General features: G+C 46.8%; 2 protein-coding genes across 4 annotated transcripts in view; one reads left to right on the forward strand and one right to left on the reverse strand.

Moving 5' to 3' along the window:
- Positions 1-5,330, reverse strand: part of LOC137436980 (zinc finger and BTB domain-containing protein 18) — a 110,553-nt gene extending 105,223 nt beyond the window's left edge. Inside the window, exon 1 of the mRNA XM_078787004.1 lies at positions 5,210-5,330. The gene's annotated coding sequence lies outside the window, so the exon portion shown is untranslated. The remainder of the gene's footprint in view (positions 1-5,209) is intronic.
- Positions 5,331-5,530: 200 nt separating this feature from the next.
- LOC144894330 (THAP domain-containing protein 2-like) overlaps positions 5,531-21,141 on the forward strand; it is a 131,658-nt gene continuing 116,047 nt past the window's right edge. The window contains exons 1-3 of one of the 3 annotated variants that reach the window (XR_013625030.1): positions 5,745-5,831; positions 10,173-10,260; positions 20,788-20,894. Coding sequence is in view for 2 of the 3 variants with exons in the window: in XM_078787007.1 (XP_078643133.1) it covers positions 10,252-10,260 (9 nt within the window). In the remaining variant the exon portion in view is untranslated. Of the gene's footprint in view, positions 5,554-5,744; positions 5,832-10,172; positions 10,261-20,787; positions 20,895-21,141 lie in introns of those variants that run through there. The other 2 variants (XM_078787007.1, XM_078787006.1) reach the window with 2 other exon arrangements.

Below are 21,141 nucleotides of genomic sequence, written 5' to 3' on the forward strand. Positions count from 1 at the left end.
TAGGGTTAGGGTTAGGGTTAGCTGAACTGAGTTAGGGTTAGGGTTAGATGAACTGAATTAGGGTTAGCTGGACTGAACATTGCTGAACCAAAACTTTATCCAACGACAATTCCTCCGCAGTTCGTGCAGGTGTCGGAGAACGTTGGGCTCGACCTATCGGTGCGATTGTAATAATGCGAAGGTGCGATGCCCCGCCCACTCGGCCGCCAACGCCTCGCCACGTGTCGGAGATCTTCGGTCTCCCACCGACGGCCTCGCTCGCCGATCCGAGAACCGGACGGCGCTCATTTCGCCATCCCCGGTGCCGGCAATTACGCGCAGATTGGGTCCACTGGCAGCCGGGGCGGCGAGCGGGTGGGATGGGATGTCTCTTGACTCTTAAATAATGGATGGCAATCTGGCTGCGCCAGCTGTTGGGGTCCACGAGCGCCAGCCGCGCCGAGATCTTCCCCTGCGCCCTGCGAGCCTCGGCCAGCGCCGCAGATGGCGGCCGGAGCGCTTCTCCTCTCTGCGGGTCGCACGAACAAAACGCAACAAATTGGCACGGCACCACCGTCTAATTAGCAAAATCCAACTGCCATCTTCCAGCACACGGGCTTTGGAACGCGAACTTCTTCGGAGTGTGCCGTCGAGATGTTCAACAAAATGGACATTTAAAAACTAGAAATATTCACACAAGGTACTGTTGTCATGGACCTGTGGAATGGTTCAAACTGGATCTCATGATCACGTGGTGCAATCACAGATCTATCGGGGTTTAAACTGGATCTCATGAACACGTGGTACAATCACAGATCTATAGGGGTTTACACTCGATCTCATAATCACATGGTACATTCACAGATCTATAGGGTTTACACTCGATCTCATAATCACATGGTACATTCACAGATCTACAGGGCGTATCAAAAAAAAGGCAATCCGAATTCAAGGGGTTAATATGCAAAGGTTATTTAGTTTCACAATTTACATGTGCTTTACCAATTATGAGGAGATCCTCAGCTTTTCATTGATGCCTTGCATGCATCATTGCTGTCACACATGACCGAGTACATGTTCATTGAAAATGACAAGTTCAAATCGCATTTTTACAAGTTTGGCTAATCGGTGCAAGACAGTTTTAAATGGACGCATTACTTGTCGACTACCGAGTTGATTATGTAAAATTGTTAAGCTGGTCTGGTAATCGTCGGTTGCGTCATCCTTTGTTTACGATGGGTATTTAAGATGGGCCTGCAGTGTATGGGTTTGGAGACAGTCTGAGTCATTCAAAAGATGGTTCAATTTACTGGACAGCGGACCTTCGTGGTTACAACCTTTCACCAAACTGGAAGTTTTCAGCGAACTCGTGATGCGTTCAGGGAACGTTTCCCAGAACGGGAGCCTCCAGCAGCCAAAACCATCTGGGCGAATGTTAGAAAATACCAAGAGCATGGCACTAGTCTCAACCACAACAAGGAGAATTCTGGTAGGAGGCGCACTGGGCGATCGGAAATGAACATTGCAGCAGTAAGGCAGCAAGTCTTGGAGCATCCTAGGGATACCAGCGCAAGACGAAATGGGACGGGATTGCCTTCGGCAACATTCAACCGAATCACAAGACTGGACCTCCACCAACATCCATAATCGGATTCACATCCGGCATCAACTTACGCCAGGGGATTTTGCCAGGAGGCTGGTGCTTGCCAGATGGTTGATAGCACGTTGCGAAGCAGATGTCAATTTCCTGCGGTATCTCGTTATCGGCGACGAAGCTGCTTTCGCCATGGGCGGCAAGGTCAATACCCATAATGTTCTTGAATATGCACCGACAGGACAACCCCCGGAATTTAATTTTGACACCAACATGAATCGACAAAAATGGACTGTTTGGTTGGGACTTTGTGGAAGTGGTCAGGTGATCGGGCCATTTTTCTTTCAAAGGAATGTCAATGGTAACAGGTATCTGCAGATGATCAATGATGAAGTTTTACCGCAGCTGGAGGAGAACTTTGAGCGACAAGTTCGTGGTGTCTTCAGATATCTCTGGTGGGCCAAAGACAGGGCCCCAGCACATCGTCTTATCGCGGTCCGAGATCGACTGAGGGAACTCTTTGGAGACCGAGTCATCACCCTCAACTATGCAGTGGAATGGCCGCCAAGATCACCTGACCTCACACCATGTGATTATTTCCTTTAGGGACATTTAAAGAACAAGGTGTTCCTAACTCCTCCCGGTGATCTTGACGAATTGCAGGGCCGTATTCGACATGAAGTGGATGCTTTGCGCAATGACCCTGCTATGGTGAGACGAGCAGTTCAGGGCATGCTCCGCCGCTGTGAGCTTTGTGTTGAAAGGGGAGGTGGACATGTTGAAGGTGTGGGTGCATAAAGGCCAATCATTCCTGAGAAAAGTTCACATCTGACGTTCATTTTGCACCAATTATCCTGACGCATCGTTTTAGTCAAACTTGTAAAAATGCGATTTGAACTTGTCATTTTCAATGAACTCGGTCATGTGTGACAGCAATGATGCATGGAAGGTATCAATGGAAAGCTGAGGATCTCCTCTTCATTAGTAAACCACATGTAAATTGTCAAAATAAATAACCTTTGCATATTAACCCCTTGAATTCGGATTACCTTTTTTTTGATACGCACTGTATCGGGGTTTAAACTAGATCTCATGAACACGTGGTACAATCACAGATCTATGGGGGTTTAAACTAAATCTCATGAACACGTGGTGCAATCACAGATCTATAGGGGTTTAAACTAGATCTCCTGAACACGTGGTACAATCACAGATCTATAGGGTTTACACTAGATCTCATAATCACATGGTACAATCACAGATCTATAGGGTTTACACGAGATCTCATGAACACGTGGTACATTCACAGATCTCTAGGGGTTTAAACTAGATCTCATGAACACGTGGTACAATCACAGATCTATAGGGTTTACACTATATCTCATAATCACATGGTACAATCACAGATCTATAGGGTTTACACGAGATCTCATGAACACATGGTACATTCACAGATCTATAGGGGTTTAAACGAGATCTCATGAACACGTGGTACAATCACAGATCTATAGGGGGTTTACACTAGATCTCATGAACACGTGGTACAATCACAGATCTATAGGGGTTTACACTAGATCTCATGAACACGTGGTACAATCACAGATCTATTGGGGTTTAAACTAGATCTCATGAACACGTGTTACAATCACAGATCTATAGGGGTTTACACTAGATCTCATGAACACGTGGTACAATCACAGATCTATTGGGGTTTAAACTAGATCTAATGAACACGTGGTACAATCGCGGATCTATAGGAGTTTACACTAGATCTCATAATCACGTGGTGCAATCACATATCTATAGGGGTTTACACTAGATCTCATGAACACGTGGTACAATCACAGATCTATTGGGGTTTAAACTAGATCTCATGAACACGTGTTACAATCACAGATCTCTAGGGGTTTCCACTAGATCTCAAAATCACAATCACAGATCTATCGGGGTTTACACTAGATCTCATGAACATGTGGTACAATCACAGATCTATAGGGGTTTACACTAGATCTAATGATCACGTGGTACAATCACAGATCTCAGGGTTTGCACGAGATTTCATGAACACGTGGCAAAATCACAGATTTATAGGGGTTTACACTAGATCTCATTAACACGTGGTACAATCACAGATCTATAGGGGTTTAAACTGGATCTGATAATCACGAGGTACAATCACAGATCTATCGGGGTTTACATTAGGTCTCATGAACACGAGGTACAATCACAGATCTTTTGGGGTTTAAACTGGATCTGATAATCACGAGGTACAATCACAGATCTATCGGGGTTTACATTAGGTCTCATGAACACATGGTACAATCACAGATCTATCGGGGTTTACACTAGATCTCATAAACACGTGGTACAATCACATATCTATAGGGGTTTACACTAGATCTCATGAACACGTGGTACAATCACAGATCTATAGGGGTTTACACTCGATCTCATGAACACGTGGTACAATCACAGATCTATGGGGTTTACACTGGATCTCATAATCACATGGTACAATCACAGATCTATCGGGGTTTACACTAGATCTCATAAACACATGGTACAATCACAGATCTATCGGGGTTTACACTAGATCTCATAAACACGTGGTACAATCACATATCTATACGGGTTTACACTAGATCTCATGAACACGTGGTACAATCACAGATCTATAGGGGGTTTACACTCGATCTCATGAACACGTGGTACAATCACAGATCTATGGGGTTTACACTGGATCTCATAATCACATGGTACAATCACAGATCTATCGGGGTTTACACAAGATCTCATAAACACGTGGTACAATCACAGATCTCAGGGTTTACACGAGATCTCATTAACACGTGGTACAATCACAGATCTATAGGGGTTTAAACTGGATCTGATAATCACGAGGTACAATCACAGATCTATCGGGGTTTACATTAGGTCTCATGAACACGTGGTACAATCACAGATCTATGGGGTTTACACTGGATCTCATAATCACATGGTACAATCACAGATCTATCGGGGTTTACACTAGATCTCATGAACACGTGGTACAATCACAGATCTATAGGGGTTTACACTAGATCTCATGAACACGTGGTACAATCACAGATCTATGGGGTTTACACTGGATCTCATAATCACATGGTACAATCACAGATCTATCGGGGTTTACACTAGATCTCATAAACACGTGGTACAATCACAGATCTATGGGGTTTACACTGGATCTCATAATCACATGGTACAATCACAGATCTATAGGGGTTTACACTAGATCTCATGAACACGTGGTACAATCACAGATCTATGGGGTTTACACTGGATCTCATAATCACATGGTACAATCGCGGATCTATAGGAGTTTACACTAGATCTCATGATCACGTGGTGCAATCACATATCTATACTATAGGAATTTAAACTCGATCTGATAATCTCCTGCCTACAGCGTATTTGCGTAAAATAACCTCACGCTTGGAATTCTTGAGGTTTCCTTAATCAAAAGTCGCAATTAAAAAGTGACGATAATTGACCCAATTATAAAGTAAAGCCGTTAAAAGTGAACTTGTTCTTTTGTTACTTGTCCACGCGCATCGCTCGTCATCACTCGATCTCACGTTCGTCTCCTTTGATTACCTGTAACAGGTAACTCGAGCGCGAGTGCAGCGAAAAGTTTTCTTCCTTCTTCTCTTATCCTTTTTACGCGCCTTTTGACAACGTTTTGACAGTCCGGGCATTTCCGTCGTGGCGCTGACACGTGGAACCCGTCCCGGGAACGAGCAATTAGCGGAGTCGCGCGTTATTTATCCCGAGATTCCTGCGCGCCGCACCAACAGTGAGTGACGTAGATGTTCGCGGCGATGGAGATACCTGTAACAATACCGACATCAAACCGACTCCCGAGTTTGCGATTGAAAGCCGCGACGTTGACGGCCTATTCATTTGTGACGTTGCACATGGCGGGTTGACGAGCAGACGAGGTGAGTGCGTGTGTCCGTCTCGTGCGCGGCCCGAGCCGTCACAATGGGGCGGGTCATGTTTTGCTCGGCCGCGCGCGCGCGCGCGCGTCACGTGCTTCGTGGGGTTATTGTTGAGTCGATACGATGGTAATTATGCGTCGTGCCTTTGGGGAGGTGGATTGGGTGTTAAAGGGTGAAGGTTGGAGAGAGAACTGGGCTCGGGGTGTTGAGAGCAGGAGGGGGGAGGAGGGATTGTTGCTGCACATTGTGCGTCGTGGTGCACGGGTTAACATGGCGAGGTTAGTGCTTTGCTAACAGTGTGTGTGTGCTCCCACACCCCAACTCAACTCCCATTGGTTTAAGCCTTTTGCGATTTTACAACCAATTTGGTGACTATAATTAATTAGTATTTTAAATAAACTTTTGCCTGTTTAATTGTTCATTGAAATATTGGATACTGATCAATCCCGAGGTTGTAGTTACTCATTGCATCGTCCAAAGAACTAGATTTAACAATGAAATTAATTCCGCGAAGTCGTCGTTTCATGATGATTGCTGCATTTTCACAACAGCGGCGAAGTACACAGTTCGACAAGGGCGGCGAGCGACAGACCCGTCATGCGAACTTTCCCCAGACCGGGCGCTGCACCGAGCGGCACTTTAGCTAGCGAGAGCTGCCTTTTTCTCCTTGGAATGTCCTTTTGTCGGACTGTCGCCCTGGCAGGCAGACAATAGGAGGCTTTCTCTCGCGCTCTCGTCCCCCGCAAGGCCGTGCTGCTGGGAACCTGCCTCGCACGCATTCCATCGTGCACACCGCACCGCACCAAACTCAAGTGCGCACGCAGCGCCGCCCTGTTTACCCTGCTGGGGAATCAAGACCATCCGCAAAATTAATTTCCAAATTAATCACGATGCTTATTACGTGCTTATTCCCAAAGCGCGGCTATGCCGAGTAAAACGTCCCGATACGCAATTATAGCGAAGTAACGGGTGGCATGGGCTTTCTACATTCGATCCACAATAATGCGAGCTCCAGGTTCCATGATATATCGAATAAGCCAAGGTCCCTAATCCCATTATTCCTGTATCCATGCTATACCGATTCACTGATAACATGCCACAGTATATGAACTTCCCTTTTGCCAAGGTGGACAAATCCGCCACCTTCTTGACGCCTTCGCCGCTACACCGGCCCAGCGGGCATCAATGCCGCAATACTCAAAAACGGATTCATCTCGTGTCGAGGCCATTTTCCAAGGTCACCTGCCTACATCATGGGAAATCGTGAACGCAACCCAAATTCAAAAGAGAATTGGGCCAACTGAGCCTCTTAACTACACGCCAGTCAGACTTCTCCGAAGAATAAGCAAAGGGGATAATGGAATGGATAATTCGAACAGAACTCCAAGATTTATCGTTTGACCACCTCTCCGATCACCGATCATCGATACGGCTTCCACCCAGGTCATTCCACTTTGGACGTACTGCTCATTCTCGGCCAGCAATGGATGGATGCCCTAATTCTCAAAACAAACAGTCGAGACCCTCTCACTGGACATCTCCAGTCCATTTCATTGTGTCCGTCACGCCGCCCTGATCTCCAAACTGTCAGCTAATGGTATCTACAGTTCCCTCCTTGAATGGCTATCAGATTTCCTGAGAGCTCACAATTAGCAGGTTGCTCTGGATGGAATATTTACATTCCACGGTCATGTAACCTCGAGAGGCCAGTGTTCTTCAAGGTAGCGTTGCGGGACCAATACCAAGTTGCATTAGATGTCAGCACGCACCCCTCTGGGCAGGCTGGAACTAGGTCTTGGCATTTCCTGCTCAAAAGTAGCAGCAAAAAAGCTGTTTTTGCTCCGACTAAGTCCGAAACATCGGGGACGTCAGCTTCTCCTTGCTTCCCAAACATTCTTCGATGAACATTCTGTTGGTTCAAACCTTCGTTCTTTACCAGACCGACACACGCCTTCACAAAGACTAGTTTTCCATCGCACCAAGGAACGAATGGCCATTGTTCGTAAAGGAGACTTTTAGAAACTTTTTGTATTCAACTTTTTGTATTCAACTTTTCTATTCAACTTTTTGTATTCAACTTTTTGTATTCAACTTTTGTATGCAATCAAATCCTTCTCAAACACATTTATTACAAAATAAACAAATTACAAATTCAACTTCCACCAACAATCAGGTGCCACTAATGTCCGCGCTTAAAAAAGCAGGTCATTCGTTAGGACAGCTTCCCATGGGTACGACATCGATTAAGAGAAGTTGGATATGCTGTGATTGCATGGGACAGGGGTTGCTGATAACAGTTTACTGTGAAAAACCAGTGACAAATACAGCTGTAGACGAGGAAACAGAAATTTATACAGAAAAAAACCGGAACAAAATAACCTAAATTTCCAAAGAATTTTGAGGGATCTTTAAATATACTGACATTCAAACAGATAGGACAGCTGGTTCAACGTCTTCTAAAGAAAAAATAACCTCGTGAGAAACTGTGGTGCACGCATGCAGAATCGGAATGCTAGTTGCTATGTTATTAACTGATCATTTACCCTGAAAACCTGCCAACATAGCAATCTGAAAGGTAATGTAACAATAAAGGGGCTTCACATTCTAATTTTTATACCATGCTCGTCTCTTCGTTATGGATTACAACAATAAAGTAGTTCGGCAATTATCAAATACTAGTAAAAAGCCTGTCAAAAATGACGGGTTGGAACAGTTTATTCGACGGTGCCTTGTGAGTGTGCCAATGTTGAAGCCTCGGCCTAGTTTCAGATATGTTTATATGTTCTTTATTTATGAGACATCCGAGGACGTAAATGAACACTCGTTCTACTTTGGGTGTGTTGCACATCATGTGCAGCGAATTTCACCTCCCGACACCTTGTATTTACTGTTATTTTAAAAAAACGTTTCTGTGCACCGCCCTTGAGGCTCGGTTTGCAAGCCACCGTCTACAATTCGAGGGGAAGAGACATAATTACTCTTTTATGGAAAATGTTTTTAGAGTTTGTTTTATCCTCAAAAATAGGCAGTGGTGAACACACATTCGTGTTAAAAGATTGGCCTTTAAAACCTACCCTCATGAAGGGGAACAGACATCTATACAAACATACAAATTGATTGTGTGTTATATGGTAGATAAGTGAGAATGGTGGCTTGCAAACAAGGAACTCTTCTCAAAGCTTTGTGCTCGCAGGTGATGATGTCACAGACGGAAAAACAAAAATATATTGAGCTCGGTAAGCAGTTATTTGAGCCAATCATGGGAATTTCTGTGTTTTGTTGAGGAATCTAAGCGTTGTAGCAAGTCATCAGGTTAAATTTCACTTTTGTTTCTCTCCTTATTTGGCAATAGCGGTTCCTTTACTGGAACTTCATTATACCCATGAACCGTGTGTAGTTGATGTCATCAGGCCACGTGGTGTCTCAAACCAGAAGATCACTAAATACCAACTCCCATGTGCATGCACATACATGGCTTTTATTACCTTTAGGGGCCGCCCTAATACACCTCAGGTCCCTCTCATTGGCCGCCCACTACCAGTGGCTGGTGCCACCTTCCAGGCCGCCCGGCCCCTCTCCAGGGCTCTGCAGCTCTCTATATCACCGTGGCCGGTTGTCTTTGGACAAACGGCCCGTGATGTTTCCATTCCATTGTAACCAGTGCATTTCTGGTGCATTTGTGCCCAAATCCTCCACCTGGCCTCGTCTGTACAGGAAGTTTTACACAATTCAACCTTACCCTATTCTGCTCTACAATGGATGGTCACTGCCTCCTCAGTGCACATATTACATACAACTTACCTCTGACAGATCCCTAATGCAGGCATAAATCTAACTTTAACGAGCACACAGACCTGGCTATTTTTAACATTTTATAGCTTATGGAACCCCCCCCCCCCCCCCCTTTTCCCCATAATATTTATTTGTCTCAAACTTCCAAATTATAGTTTTGATCAGGGGACAGGAGCAGGATCAATGTCCTTTTCGAGTTGCAATCTATCAATTTAAAGTCTATTAAATCAATGTATAATAGCATTGCTATAGACCATGTAAAATGAACACTGGTTGAAAATATTCAAATTTTATGTCCCGCCACAATATATCAACCACCAAATGGTTCTGCAGATCATATAAATTTGGTCAGCTTGTTGTTTTTGATTGTTAAATTGTGGTTGTACCTACAAGTCACATATGTGTTGTACGTCTGATTTTCTGCTGTCCGTTCAGGCAATACCGCAAGACATTACGCCTGCCCCATAGTGTTTGTTGTTCTGCTCTGTTCAATCTCACTCTCAATCCCTATTTTCGCCCTCGACTCACCTCACAACTCCCCACTTCAAATACATTCCTCTCGCTTCCTCTGAATAGATGAAGAACAACAAAAAACCTTACAGAATAATCTGTATCAGGTGTCTAAGTTAGCTCATGGTAGATCTACTTACTGCAGCTATGACACGTTGAGTTGATTGCCCAATTCAAGTCAATCCCTGGTCTCTTTCACTAGCGAGTAGAACCTTACAAGGTGTTCAACTAGCCCAACTGTAGATTATCTTGACTCCTTCTTGTTTATATATTCATGAGCATATGGCTCAGCCTTTCTGATATTGATTTTTTTACAGGATCTAATGCTTATGGAGGAGGATCTAATGCCTATGGAGGAGCTGTGTCACGAATCATGCACACGTGTGCAGAAAATTAATGCAACCGGTGAGACAACACCAGAGTACACTTCAGACAACAAATACAGACATCGAGTTGAGAGGAAGTGACGTAATTTCCTGAGCACTCTGGGTCGCGCACCACCACCTTGATGATTTTGCTTTTCTCCTCATTTTTTAAGTCTATGGTATGGCTCAGTCAGGGCCGGAATAAAACCGCTAACCTCTAACTAGGTATTATGCCCCCGAGCTGAATATTATCGACTTTCGTTGTCATGTTGATGGACAATTTAGACACATGACTTCGATACTAAATGACAGAGATACATTATCAAGACAATAAGCCAGTACTTATAATCCATGGCGTCATTGGTTTCGGTAAATAAACAAAACTCACAGTGTCATTGTATAGTTTTACAGAATGCATACACCATCTACACGTCAGATTATTTTATTTTTTATGTAGAAGGCTCCAGGCACAGACTATGTCGTCCTCATCGAGGCCAGGCCAAATAAAAGAGCTGCATTGATAGAAAAGTAAAGAAGGAGAGAATAGTCTAAGAGTTTTTGAGAAAGTAGAGAATCTGCTTTATGAAAAGGGGAAGATCATAAGTGTTTGGAAAGACATGTGAAAGTAAAGAGTTCCAGAGTTTGGCAGTGGAGGGGAAGAAACAAACATCATAACGGCCCACCCTTGAGTAGCCAATGGCCACACAATAATCATGAGATGTAGTGGCTTGTGGAGTAATGCGTGGTCTCGCTAATGGCGGAGGTATACAGGCAGCAAGTTATTGGGAGCAAAAACCGAAGTAATATCTGTAGAAAAGAGAAAGAGAGCCAACTGTGCGACGTAATTTGAGTGGGTCAGGTTTTGAGGTCAGATTGGGAGAGTTGATAAGTCGAATTACTTTTAATTCAATTCTGTCCAGTAAGTGTGTGGAGCTAGAACCTCCCCAGATGTGAGAGCAGTACTCTATACAAGGACAAATCAATCCTTTATATAGTTGAAGCAACTGTTGAGAGGAGAAGAATCTTCGACATCTGAACAGGACTCCCAGTTTCTTCAAGGCAGATTTAGCTATTTGTGTAAGTGTGGATTCCAGGATAGATTTGAAGTTAGGGTAATACCTAGTAGGTTTATTGTATCACATGGTGTAATTGTGGAACTTTCAAAGGAGATTGGAGAGATGAGAGGAGTTTTGGAGAGAGATATGGGAAGAAATTGAGTTTTGGAAGCATTAAACTTAACCTGGTTACATTTACCCACTGGGAAATCTTGTCCAAATCCGAATTTAAAGAGGTGGTTGTAATAAAACGAGATGCAGATCGATTGAGGGAAGATGGGGCAGATGGGAAAAACATGGAGGAATGCAACGTTGAGTCATCAGCATAAGAGTGCATTTGGTTATTTGTAGAAGAAAGAAGGTCATTGATAAAAAGAAGGAAGAGTGTTGGAGACAGAACAGAATCCTGAGGAACACCGCTGTTGATAGGGAAGGAGGGAGATGTTGAGCCATGGACAATTACAGAGATAGAGTGGTTGGAGATAAAGCTCAATATGAGAGAGCAGAGTGAAGGAGGAAAGCCGAAAGAGGGAAGCTTGGATATCAGACCCAGATGCCAAACTCTGTCAAAGGCTTTTGAGATATCAAGGCCTACAACAAAGGATTCCCCAAAATCTCTCAGAGAAGAGGCCCAGACATTCGTAATGTAAGAAAGGATATCACCGGTAGATCTTGCCTTGCGAAAGCCATATTGATGGTCAGATAGAAGACTGTGGGAGTGTGGGATTCAAGATGCTTGAGGAAATGGTTATTGAGAAGACATTCAAAGACTTTGGAAATAGTACAAGTCAGAGCAATAGGACGGTAGTTGGAATGGTTTGAACGATCACCCTTCTTTAAAATAGGCTGCACAAAGGCATGTTTCCAGGAAAGAGGAAAATTTTGGGTTTTTGACAATCCAATGACAATCAGAGCTGAGATAATAAGTATCTATACTATCAGAGAGCCATTCGTGTGTCTGTCTGCCTGTCTGTGTGTGTCGCCATTCTCTTTGTTAAACTTTTATCAGTGAGTACGATCAGTGATTGCAAAAAAAAAAATCAAGTTTGTATTTTATTGGATTATTCTTTTTACGGCGTAGCCCATAGGGCAAAGCGGTCTAGAACAGTGTTTGTCCATCTGTATGTATGTATGTCCCCTCAAACGTATACCAATCAGAGCTGAGGATCTGGTCACATGACAGGGTGATGTAATTACGTCTGATGTCATTACGGCGATACGGCGGCTGATGCTCCACATTCCGGAATTTTGATTCCAATTTCGTTCAGGCCGAACATATCGTCGAACCTGTCATATATCACAATCGCCATGCTCTACCTTTAGATTTTTCATTCAGTGTGAAACACAAACAAACCGATTGTTAAAATGACCATCAAATATCAAAAGCATCAGCGTTATGTCTCTTCCAACAAAGCGGTACAGTACATATAGGCCTTTGGCTTTATGCCTACCCTTCTGACCGCTTCAGACAAATTAAGCCCAGAGTAGTATATCGTTTCAGTAGTAGCGTTTTCGTAATAGTAATAATAATAATAATAATAGAGTAAATATAACCATAACACTTTAATCCCAATGTCATGAATACAAAGTTGATGGATTGAAGCGGTGTATGGTTCATGATTCAGTGATAAGCGGTGTACAGATTAACAACTGTGGAAGTAAGTAATTCGCCTCGGTTTTTTTATAGTATGATATCAACCCAACACTTGTGGGGTATATAGATTACAGTAGATCTTCCCTCAGTTCTGTAAGTAAAACTTACCCCACGGATGTCGGGATTCCTCCAAATTTATTTGTTTAATGTTATACACAGCATTAGCGACTGTTAAAAAAGCTAATCATAATATGTTTTTGTGGTTTATAATATTTTACAAGCTCGGCTACGCCGCTGTTAGACTTTCGGTCTTGTTTTAATTGCTCTATAGTGTCGAAGCCTTTGTAGCTATATAAAAGATAATATTAAATGATACCTGATCCCATTCCATAGTGGGTGCAAGGAGGTGTTTTAGGCCCCCACAAAAAAAAAGAAGAAAGAAAAACCAGAATTTGATTTATTCAAAATGCCAAGAGGATGAGAACAGCACCAGGCAATGCCAGTTGTACATACAGTCAAGTGAAAAAGTAAGTCCACCCCATGTAAAGTTTTGACTTTTTCAACATATTTCAACATAAAGCTATTTGATCTTCATTTTAACAATATTGATCGATAAAGGTGATATAGTATAACAAATATCATGAAACATTTACATTTTGTAGTCCATTGTATAATTTAAACAAACATAAATGCAAATTTCGCATGTGGAAAAAGTAAGTACACCCTTGGCTCTAATAGGTGGTATTGCCCCCTTTGGCAGAAACAACCTCAAGTAGGCATTTCTTATAACTGTCTACCAGTCTCTGACATCGACTGGGAGAAATTTTTGCCCACTCCTCCATGCAGAATTCTTTCAGCTGTGCGGTGTTTGAGGGGTTTCTTGCATGCACGGCTCGTTTCAAATCCCCCCCACAACATCTCGATGGGATTTAGATCCGGGCTTTGACTTGGCCATTCCAGAACCCTCCATTTCTTTCTTTTCAGCCATTCCTTGGTGGATTTACTGGTATGTTTAGGGTCATTGTCATGTTGCAAGGTCCACCTTCTGTTGAGCTTCAACTTTCTGACAGATGGCCTCACATTATCCTCAAGCACCCTCTGGTACAATGAAGAATTCATAGTGGATTATATGATGGTGAGCTGCCCAGGCCCTGATGCAGCAAAGCTGCCCCAAACCATAATATTTCCACCACCATGCTTTACAGTTGGTATCAAGTTCTTCTGGTCAAATGCTGTCTTTGGTTTTCGCCAAACATGTCTTCTGGTACTGTGGCCAAATAGTTCTACCTTTGACTCATCTGTCCAGAGCACATTGTTCCAGAAGTGCTGGTCTTTTCCTAGGTGTTCATTGGCACACTTTAGTCTTGCCCTGATGTTCTTTCTGGACAGCAAAGGTTTCCTCCTGGCACACCTCCCATGTAGATCAAATTTGTGCAGCCTCTTTCTAATGGTAGACCCGTGCACTCAAGAACTACTTGTAGGTCCGGTGATGACATTCTCGGGTTCTTAGAGACTTCTTTCAGCATCTTGCGGTCTGCTCTCAGGCTGAACTTGCTGGGGCGGCCTGGCTTGAACAAGTTGGCAATTGTTTGGAATCTTCTCCACTTGTAGATGATCTTCTGGACAGTCGAATGATTGATTTCAAATTGTTTGGAGATCTTTTTAAATCCCTTCCCAGACTCGTAGGCATCTATAACCTTCTTTCTGAAGGCCTCAGAGAGCTCTTTTGGTCACACAGGCGGGGAAGAGTGGGTAACACATGCGAGAGAGAGTGGGTCACACACGCGGGGGAGAATGGGTCACATACGCGGGGGAGAGTGGGTCATACACGCAGGGAGTATGGGTGACACACGTGGGGGAGAGTGGGTCACACACACGGGAGAGAGTGGGTCACACACACGGGAGAGAGTGGGTCACACATACGGGGGAGAGTGGGTCACACACACGGGGGAGAGTGGGTCACACACACGGGGGAGAGTGGGTCACACACACGGGGGAGTGGGTCACACACACGGGGGAGAGTGTGTCACACACAGGGGAGAGTGGGTCACACACACGGGGGAGAGTGGGTCACACACACGGGGGAGAGTGGGTCACACACACGGGGGAGAGTGGGTCACACACACGGGGGAGAGTGGGTCACACACACGGGGGAGAGTGGGTCACACACACGGGGGAGAGTGGGTCACACACACGGGGGAGAGTGGGTCACACACACGGGGGAGAGTGGGTCACACACACGGGGGAGAGTGGGTCACACACACGGGGGAGAGTGGGTCACACACACGGGGGAGAGTGGGTCACACACACGGGGGAGAGTGGGTCACACACACGGGGGAGAGTGGGTCACACACACGGGGGAGAGTGGGTCACACACACGGGGGAGAGTGGGTCACACACACGGGGGAGAGTGGGTCACACACACGGTGGAGAGTGGGTCACACACATGGGGGAAAATGGATCATACACAGGGGAGAGTGCGTCACACATGGGGGAGAGTGGGTCACACACGGGGGAGAGTTGGGTCGCTTTACTCCTCCCCCTCATTCCTTTCCAACTCCTCCTCACTCCTCTACCCATCCCCCAGTGTCCTCTACCCCTCCCCCAGTGTCCTCTACCCCTCCCCCAGTGTCCTCTGCCCCTCCCCAGCCTCCTCTCCCCTCCCAGTCTCCTTTCCCCTCCCCTCCCAAGTCTACTCCCCCCCTCCAAGTCTCCTCCTCCCCCTCCAGTCTCCTTTCCCACCTCTCCCAATCTCCTTCCCCTCTCACAGTCTCCTTTCCCCTCCCCTCCCAGTCTCCTTTTCCCCTCCCCTCCCAGTCTCCTTTTCCCCTCCCCTCCAGTCTCCTTTCCTCCTCCCCTCCCATCTCCTTTCCTCCTGCTCTCCCAGTCTCCTTTCCCCTCCCCTCCCAGTCTCCTTTCCCGCTCCCCTCCCAGTCTCCTTCCCGCTCCCCTCCCAGTCTCCTTTCCCCCTCCCTCCCAGTCTCCTTTCCCCTCCCCTCCCATCTCCTTTCCCTCCCCTCCCAGTCTCCTTTCCCGCTCCCCTCCCAGTCTCCTTTCCCGCTCCCCTCCCAGTCTCCTCCCCCCCCCCTCCCAGTCTCCTCCCCCTCCCCCCTCCCAGTCTCCTTCCCCCCCCTCCCAGTCTCCTTTCCCACCCCTCCCAGTCTCCTTCCCCTTCTCACAGTCTCCTTCCACCCCCCTCCCAGTCTCCTTTCCCTCCCCCCTCCCATTCTCCTCTCCCCCCCCCCATCCCGTCTCCTTTCCTCCCCTCCCAGTCTCCTTTCCCCCTCCCCTCCATCTCCTTTCCCCCTCCCCTCCCAGTCTCCTTTTCCCCTCCCCTCCCAGTCTCCTTTCCCTCCCTCCCAGTCTCCTTTCCCCTCCCCCCCTCCCATCTCCTTCCCCCTCCCTCCCAGTCTCCTTTCTCCCTCCCCTCCCAGTCTCCTTTCCCCCTCCCCTCCCAGTCTCCTTCCCCTCCCTCCCAGTCTCCTTTCCCCCTCCCTCCCAGTCTCCTTTCCCCCTCCCCTCCCAGTCTCCTTCCCCTCCCTCCCAGTCTCCTTCCCCCTCCCCTCCCAGTCTCCTTTCCCCCTCCCTCCCAGTCTCCTTTCCCCCTCCCCTCCCAGTCTCCTTTCCCCTCCCTCCATCTCCTTTCCCCTCCCCTCCCAGTCTCCTTCCCCCCTCCCCTCCCAGTCTCCTTTCCCCCTCCCCTCCCTCCCAGTCTCCTTTCCCCCTCCCCTCCCAGTCTCCTTTCCCCCTCCCCTCCCAGTCTCCTTTCCCCCTCCCCTCCCAATCTCCTTTCCCCCTCCCCTCCCAATCTCCTTTCCCCCTCCCCTCCCAGTCTCCTCCCCCCCCATCCTCCTCCCCCCCCCTCCCAGTCTCCTTCCCCCCCCCCTCCTCCTCCCCCCCCACCTCCTTTCCCCTCCCCTCCCAGTCTCCTTTCCCTCCCAGTCTCCTTTCCCCCTCCTCTCCCCATCTCCTTTCCCCTCCCCTCCCAGTCTCCTTTCCCCCTCCCTCCCAGTCTCCTTTCCCCTCCCCTCCCAGTCTCCTTTCCCCCTCCCCTCCCAGTCTCCTTTCCCCTCCCCTCCCCTCCCAGTCTCCTTTCCCCCTCCCCTCCCCTCCCAGTCTCCTTTCCCCCTCCCCTCCCAGTCTCCTTTCCCCTCCCCTCCCAGTCTCCTTTCCCACCTCTCCCAATCTCCTTTCCCCTTCTCACAGTCTCCTTCCACCCCCTCCCAATCTCCTTTCCCTTCTCACAGTCTCCTTCCACCCCCTCCCAGTCTCCTTTCCCTCCCCCTCCCATTCTCCTCTTTCCCCCCCATCCCAGTCTCCTTTCCCCCTCCCCTCCCAGTCTCCTTTCCCGCTCCCCTCCCAGTCTCCTTTCCCGCTCCCCTCCCAGTCTCCTTTCCCCCTCCCCTCCCAGTCTCCTTTCCCCCTCCCCTCCCAGTCTCCTTTCCTGCTCCCCTCCCAGTCTCCTTTTCCGCTCCCCTCCCAGTCTCCTTTCCCGCTCCCCTCCCAGTCTCCTTCCCCCCCCCCTCCCAGTCTCCTTCCCCCCCCTCCCAGTCTCCTTCCCCCCCCCTCCCAGTCTCCTCCCCCCCCCTCCCAGTCTCCTTCCCCCCCCTCCCAGTCTCCTTCCCCCCCCCCCTCCCAGTCTCCTTTCCCACCCCTCCCAGTCTCCTTTCCCCTTCTCACAGTCTCCTTCCACCCCCCTCCCAGTCTCCTTTCCCTCGCCCCTCCCATTCTCCTCTTCCCCCCCCCCCCCATCCCAGTCTCCTCTTCCCCCCCCCCCCCATCCCAGTCTCCTCTTTCCTCCCCCTCCCAGTCTCCTTTCCCCCTCCCCTCCCAGTCTCCTTTTCCCCTCCCCTCCCAGTCTCCGTTCCCCTTCTCACAGTCTCCTTCCACCCCCCTCCCAGTCTCCTTTCCCTCCCCCCTCCCATTCTCCTCTTTCCCCCCCATCCCAGTCTCCTTTCCTCCCCCTCCCAGTCTCCTTTCCCCCTCCCCTCCCAGTCTCCTTTTCCCCTCCCCTCCCAGTCTCCTTTCCCCCTCCCCTCCCCTCCCAGTCTCCTTTCCCCCTCCCCTCCCCTCCCAGTCTCCTTTCCCCCTCCCCTCCCCTCCCAGTCTCCTTTCCCCCTCCCCTCCCAGTCTCCTTTCCCCATCCCCTCCCAGTCTCCTTTCCCCCTCCCCTCCCAGTCTCCTTTCCCCCTCCCCTCCCAGTCTCCTTTCCCCATCCCCTCCCAGTCTCCTTTCCCCCTCCCCTCCCAGTCTCCTTTCCCCCTCCCCTCCCAGTCTCCTTTCCCCCTCCCCTCCCAGTCTCCTTTCCCCCTCCCCTCCCAGTCTCCTTTCCCCCTCCCCTCCCAGTCTCCTTTCCCCCCCCCTCCTCCTCCTTTCCCCTCCCATCCCAGTCTCCTTTCCCCTCCCCTCCCAGTCTCCTTTCCCCTCCCCTCCCAGTCTCCTTTCCCCCTCCCCTCCCCATCTCCTTTCCGCCTCCCCTCCCAGTCTCCTTTCCCCCTCCCCTCCCAGTCTCCTTTCCCCCTCCCCTCCCAGTCTCCTTTCCCCCTCCCCTCCCAGTCTCCTTTCCCCCTCCCCTCCCAGTCTCCTTTCCCCCTCCCCTCCCAGTCTCCTTTCCCCCTCCCCTCCCAGTCTCCTTTCCCCCTCCCCTCCCAGTCTCCTTTCCCCCTCCCCTCACTCCGGTAGTTGTTCCAATCGAGCAGGTCCGGCAAATATTAGAGGTAATTGAACTTTTCTCTTGGAGCAACACAGTGTGAATCCGCCCCCTTGTCCTGTTCATTAATTTGTGAAATGTTTCGCAGAACAGGACACGCATGGTGACGTCATAGGACTCGGACCAAAATGATGATCTTCAACAATATTATACAATACCGTACTTCATTCGGATTCATTACAGCTGCTCTTGTATATGTTTGCTGAGCACACATTACCTTCCAATGTCTTTGTTGCTCAGCATCCGTCTGTGTTGACGTTCATTGGCGGTCTCGTTCTGTTCCCTCATTATTTTATTCATTCTGAAGATAACATTTACAAACGCGAATGGCGACACGTAAACGATGCTCCGCCCCTCTCTCCAAGTGCAGGGTACCTAATTGATACTTTTTATTGTGACTACGTCGAAAGAATGAAATATTCCGACGATATAAAGAATACAGCTCAATTGGAAAAGTCCCTTGGAAAAAAATCTTTTGGGCGGTGTATAAGAACATTACATTGCACCATTCTGTCCCACGAAAACCAAAGTTACTCTTTTCGTTACAGCATACAAAATGACATTTTTAAATTAAAGATTTCCAATAAACTTCTTTAAAGTGTACGTGCACATAGCTTATAAAATAAGAACGAAAATCAGTCTATGTTTATTTATTTATTTTGCATATGTGAATTACACGTCCATGCCCACGTGAAATGAGTTTGTTTATTAATTCTGGATGTGAACACGATTCAGCCTTGAAAATTCGTGCGAAAACAAACAAAAAAAAAGATCGATGTAATGAATGAGGTGTTTGAAACAGGATTACCTTTACTTCCGGATAATAATGATGAATGAAATAAGAACGAAGAAATATCTCTCGGCAATTTCCCGTCTGTGGCGATATGTGAACGAAGCCCTGCCCCTCTCTGTCTCTCCACATTGTTGACTTTTTGTGACGACTGTCATCAAATGGAAAAGTCCACCACAAAATTTTAATATATCTCGGCATTTTCCCGTCTGTGTTATTTGGGCGGTGTATGATACATCGTGCCGCGAATTTTTAATACATCTCGGCATTTTCCCGTCTGTGTTATTTGGGCAGTGTATGATATATCGTGCTGCGATTTTTTAACACATCTCGGCATTTTCCCGTGTGTGCGTGAATTTTCTCAATTATTGCCACCGAATCTAAAAGAATACAGCTCAAATGGTGTGAGAGAGTCTAAAACCACCGAGTCTAAAACCATCGATAAAAATGAAATCAGATGGTGAGTTTGAGTGGAGATAAAGGTGTGAGAGTCTCAATGGCCTTTATGGTATAGGCCTTTGAAAATGCATTTCGTTCTATAAACGGAAACTTTCATTGAATTTTATTCCCGTTTTTTTTTTCAACCGAGTCTAAAACCATGTTAGCGACTGTGAAAAATGAAATGAGATATCGAATTAGAGTTGAAATAAAACTGAGAGAGAGAGAGAGAGAGAGAGAGAGAGCAAGACACCACGGGCCTAACAAAAGAGGCCTCAAAGCTATGCGAGTAAACAAAATGGTGGATATTTGTTTTTGAAGCCCCTCACAAACCGGGTGTAGCCACTCCCCCGGGCAGACAGACAAACAGACAAACAGACAGACAAACAGACAAACAGACAGACAGACAGAATCACCTACGGAGATTATAATATAGATTATCATTCGCTTTGTTATTAGAAACGGCCTTGGAAAAACGCCACGATAAAGCCAGCTTAATACGGATATACACCTCAACAAGCAACCCCAATGGCAGCAATGGCGGGGAAAACCCGCTTGGGGGAGAAAACTCCCTTGGGGGGGAGGGAAAATGAATGTGCTACAACCTTCATTGTGCAACCCTTAGTCATCCTGTTAAGTTTGGTTGAGATTGGATAAGTGACAGAATGTATCACCGTCAACAAATCAAGAGACAGACAGACGCCAAATTGCGTATTTTAGTGTGATAAAAAATATTTTTGATTTTTTTTTTTAATAATTAATGATTATTAAATTTTTTGAATTTTTGTATTTTTGAATTATTTTGTTTTGTTTTGGTTAACAGATGTTTTTACTCACATACAATTGTTGCTCGCAACACAACAATTTTATTTTTTAGAAAAAAAATTTTGGTTAGATGTTTTTACTCATATACAACTGTTGCTCACAACACAAATTTTTATATATTTTTTGGTCAACATGTTTTTACTCACATACAACAGATGTTTTGATGCAACCAATATCTGCAACATATGCAGATTTACAGTATTCATACCAGCTTTGAGAAAACTGGAACACAGCCCTTACAATGTGTAACTGCGACAGCGGTTGTTGCCTCGGTGAGTTTTACCGAGATAAGCTTTCTCCTACACTTTTCTTTTTCCTGCACAGCGTTCATACACAGACCGCAAGTCCCATTCACTTGGCATGCAATCAGTTTCCAAAAACCTCGTTGCTTGTGCCGATTGATGGAAAAACGCATACATACCTTTTCACATTAATTGCTTTTTCTTGAATCTGTTTCATTTATGTATGATGGATATTCCAATGCATATTGGATCATGTTGTCAGTTAAT

This window comes from Myxine glutinosa, chromosome 11 (genome assembly GCF_964187855.1).
Source record: "Myxine glutinosa chromosome 11, kmMyxGlut1.1, whole genome shotgun sequence".
In the NCBI taxonomy this organism is placed as follows: Eukaryota; Metazoa; Chordata; class Myxini; order Myxiniformes; family Myxinidae; genus Myxine; species Myxine glutinosa.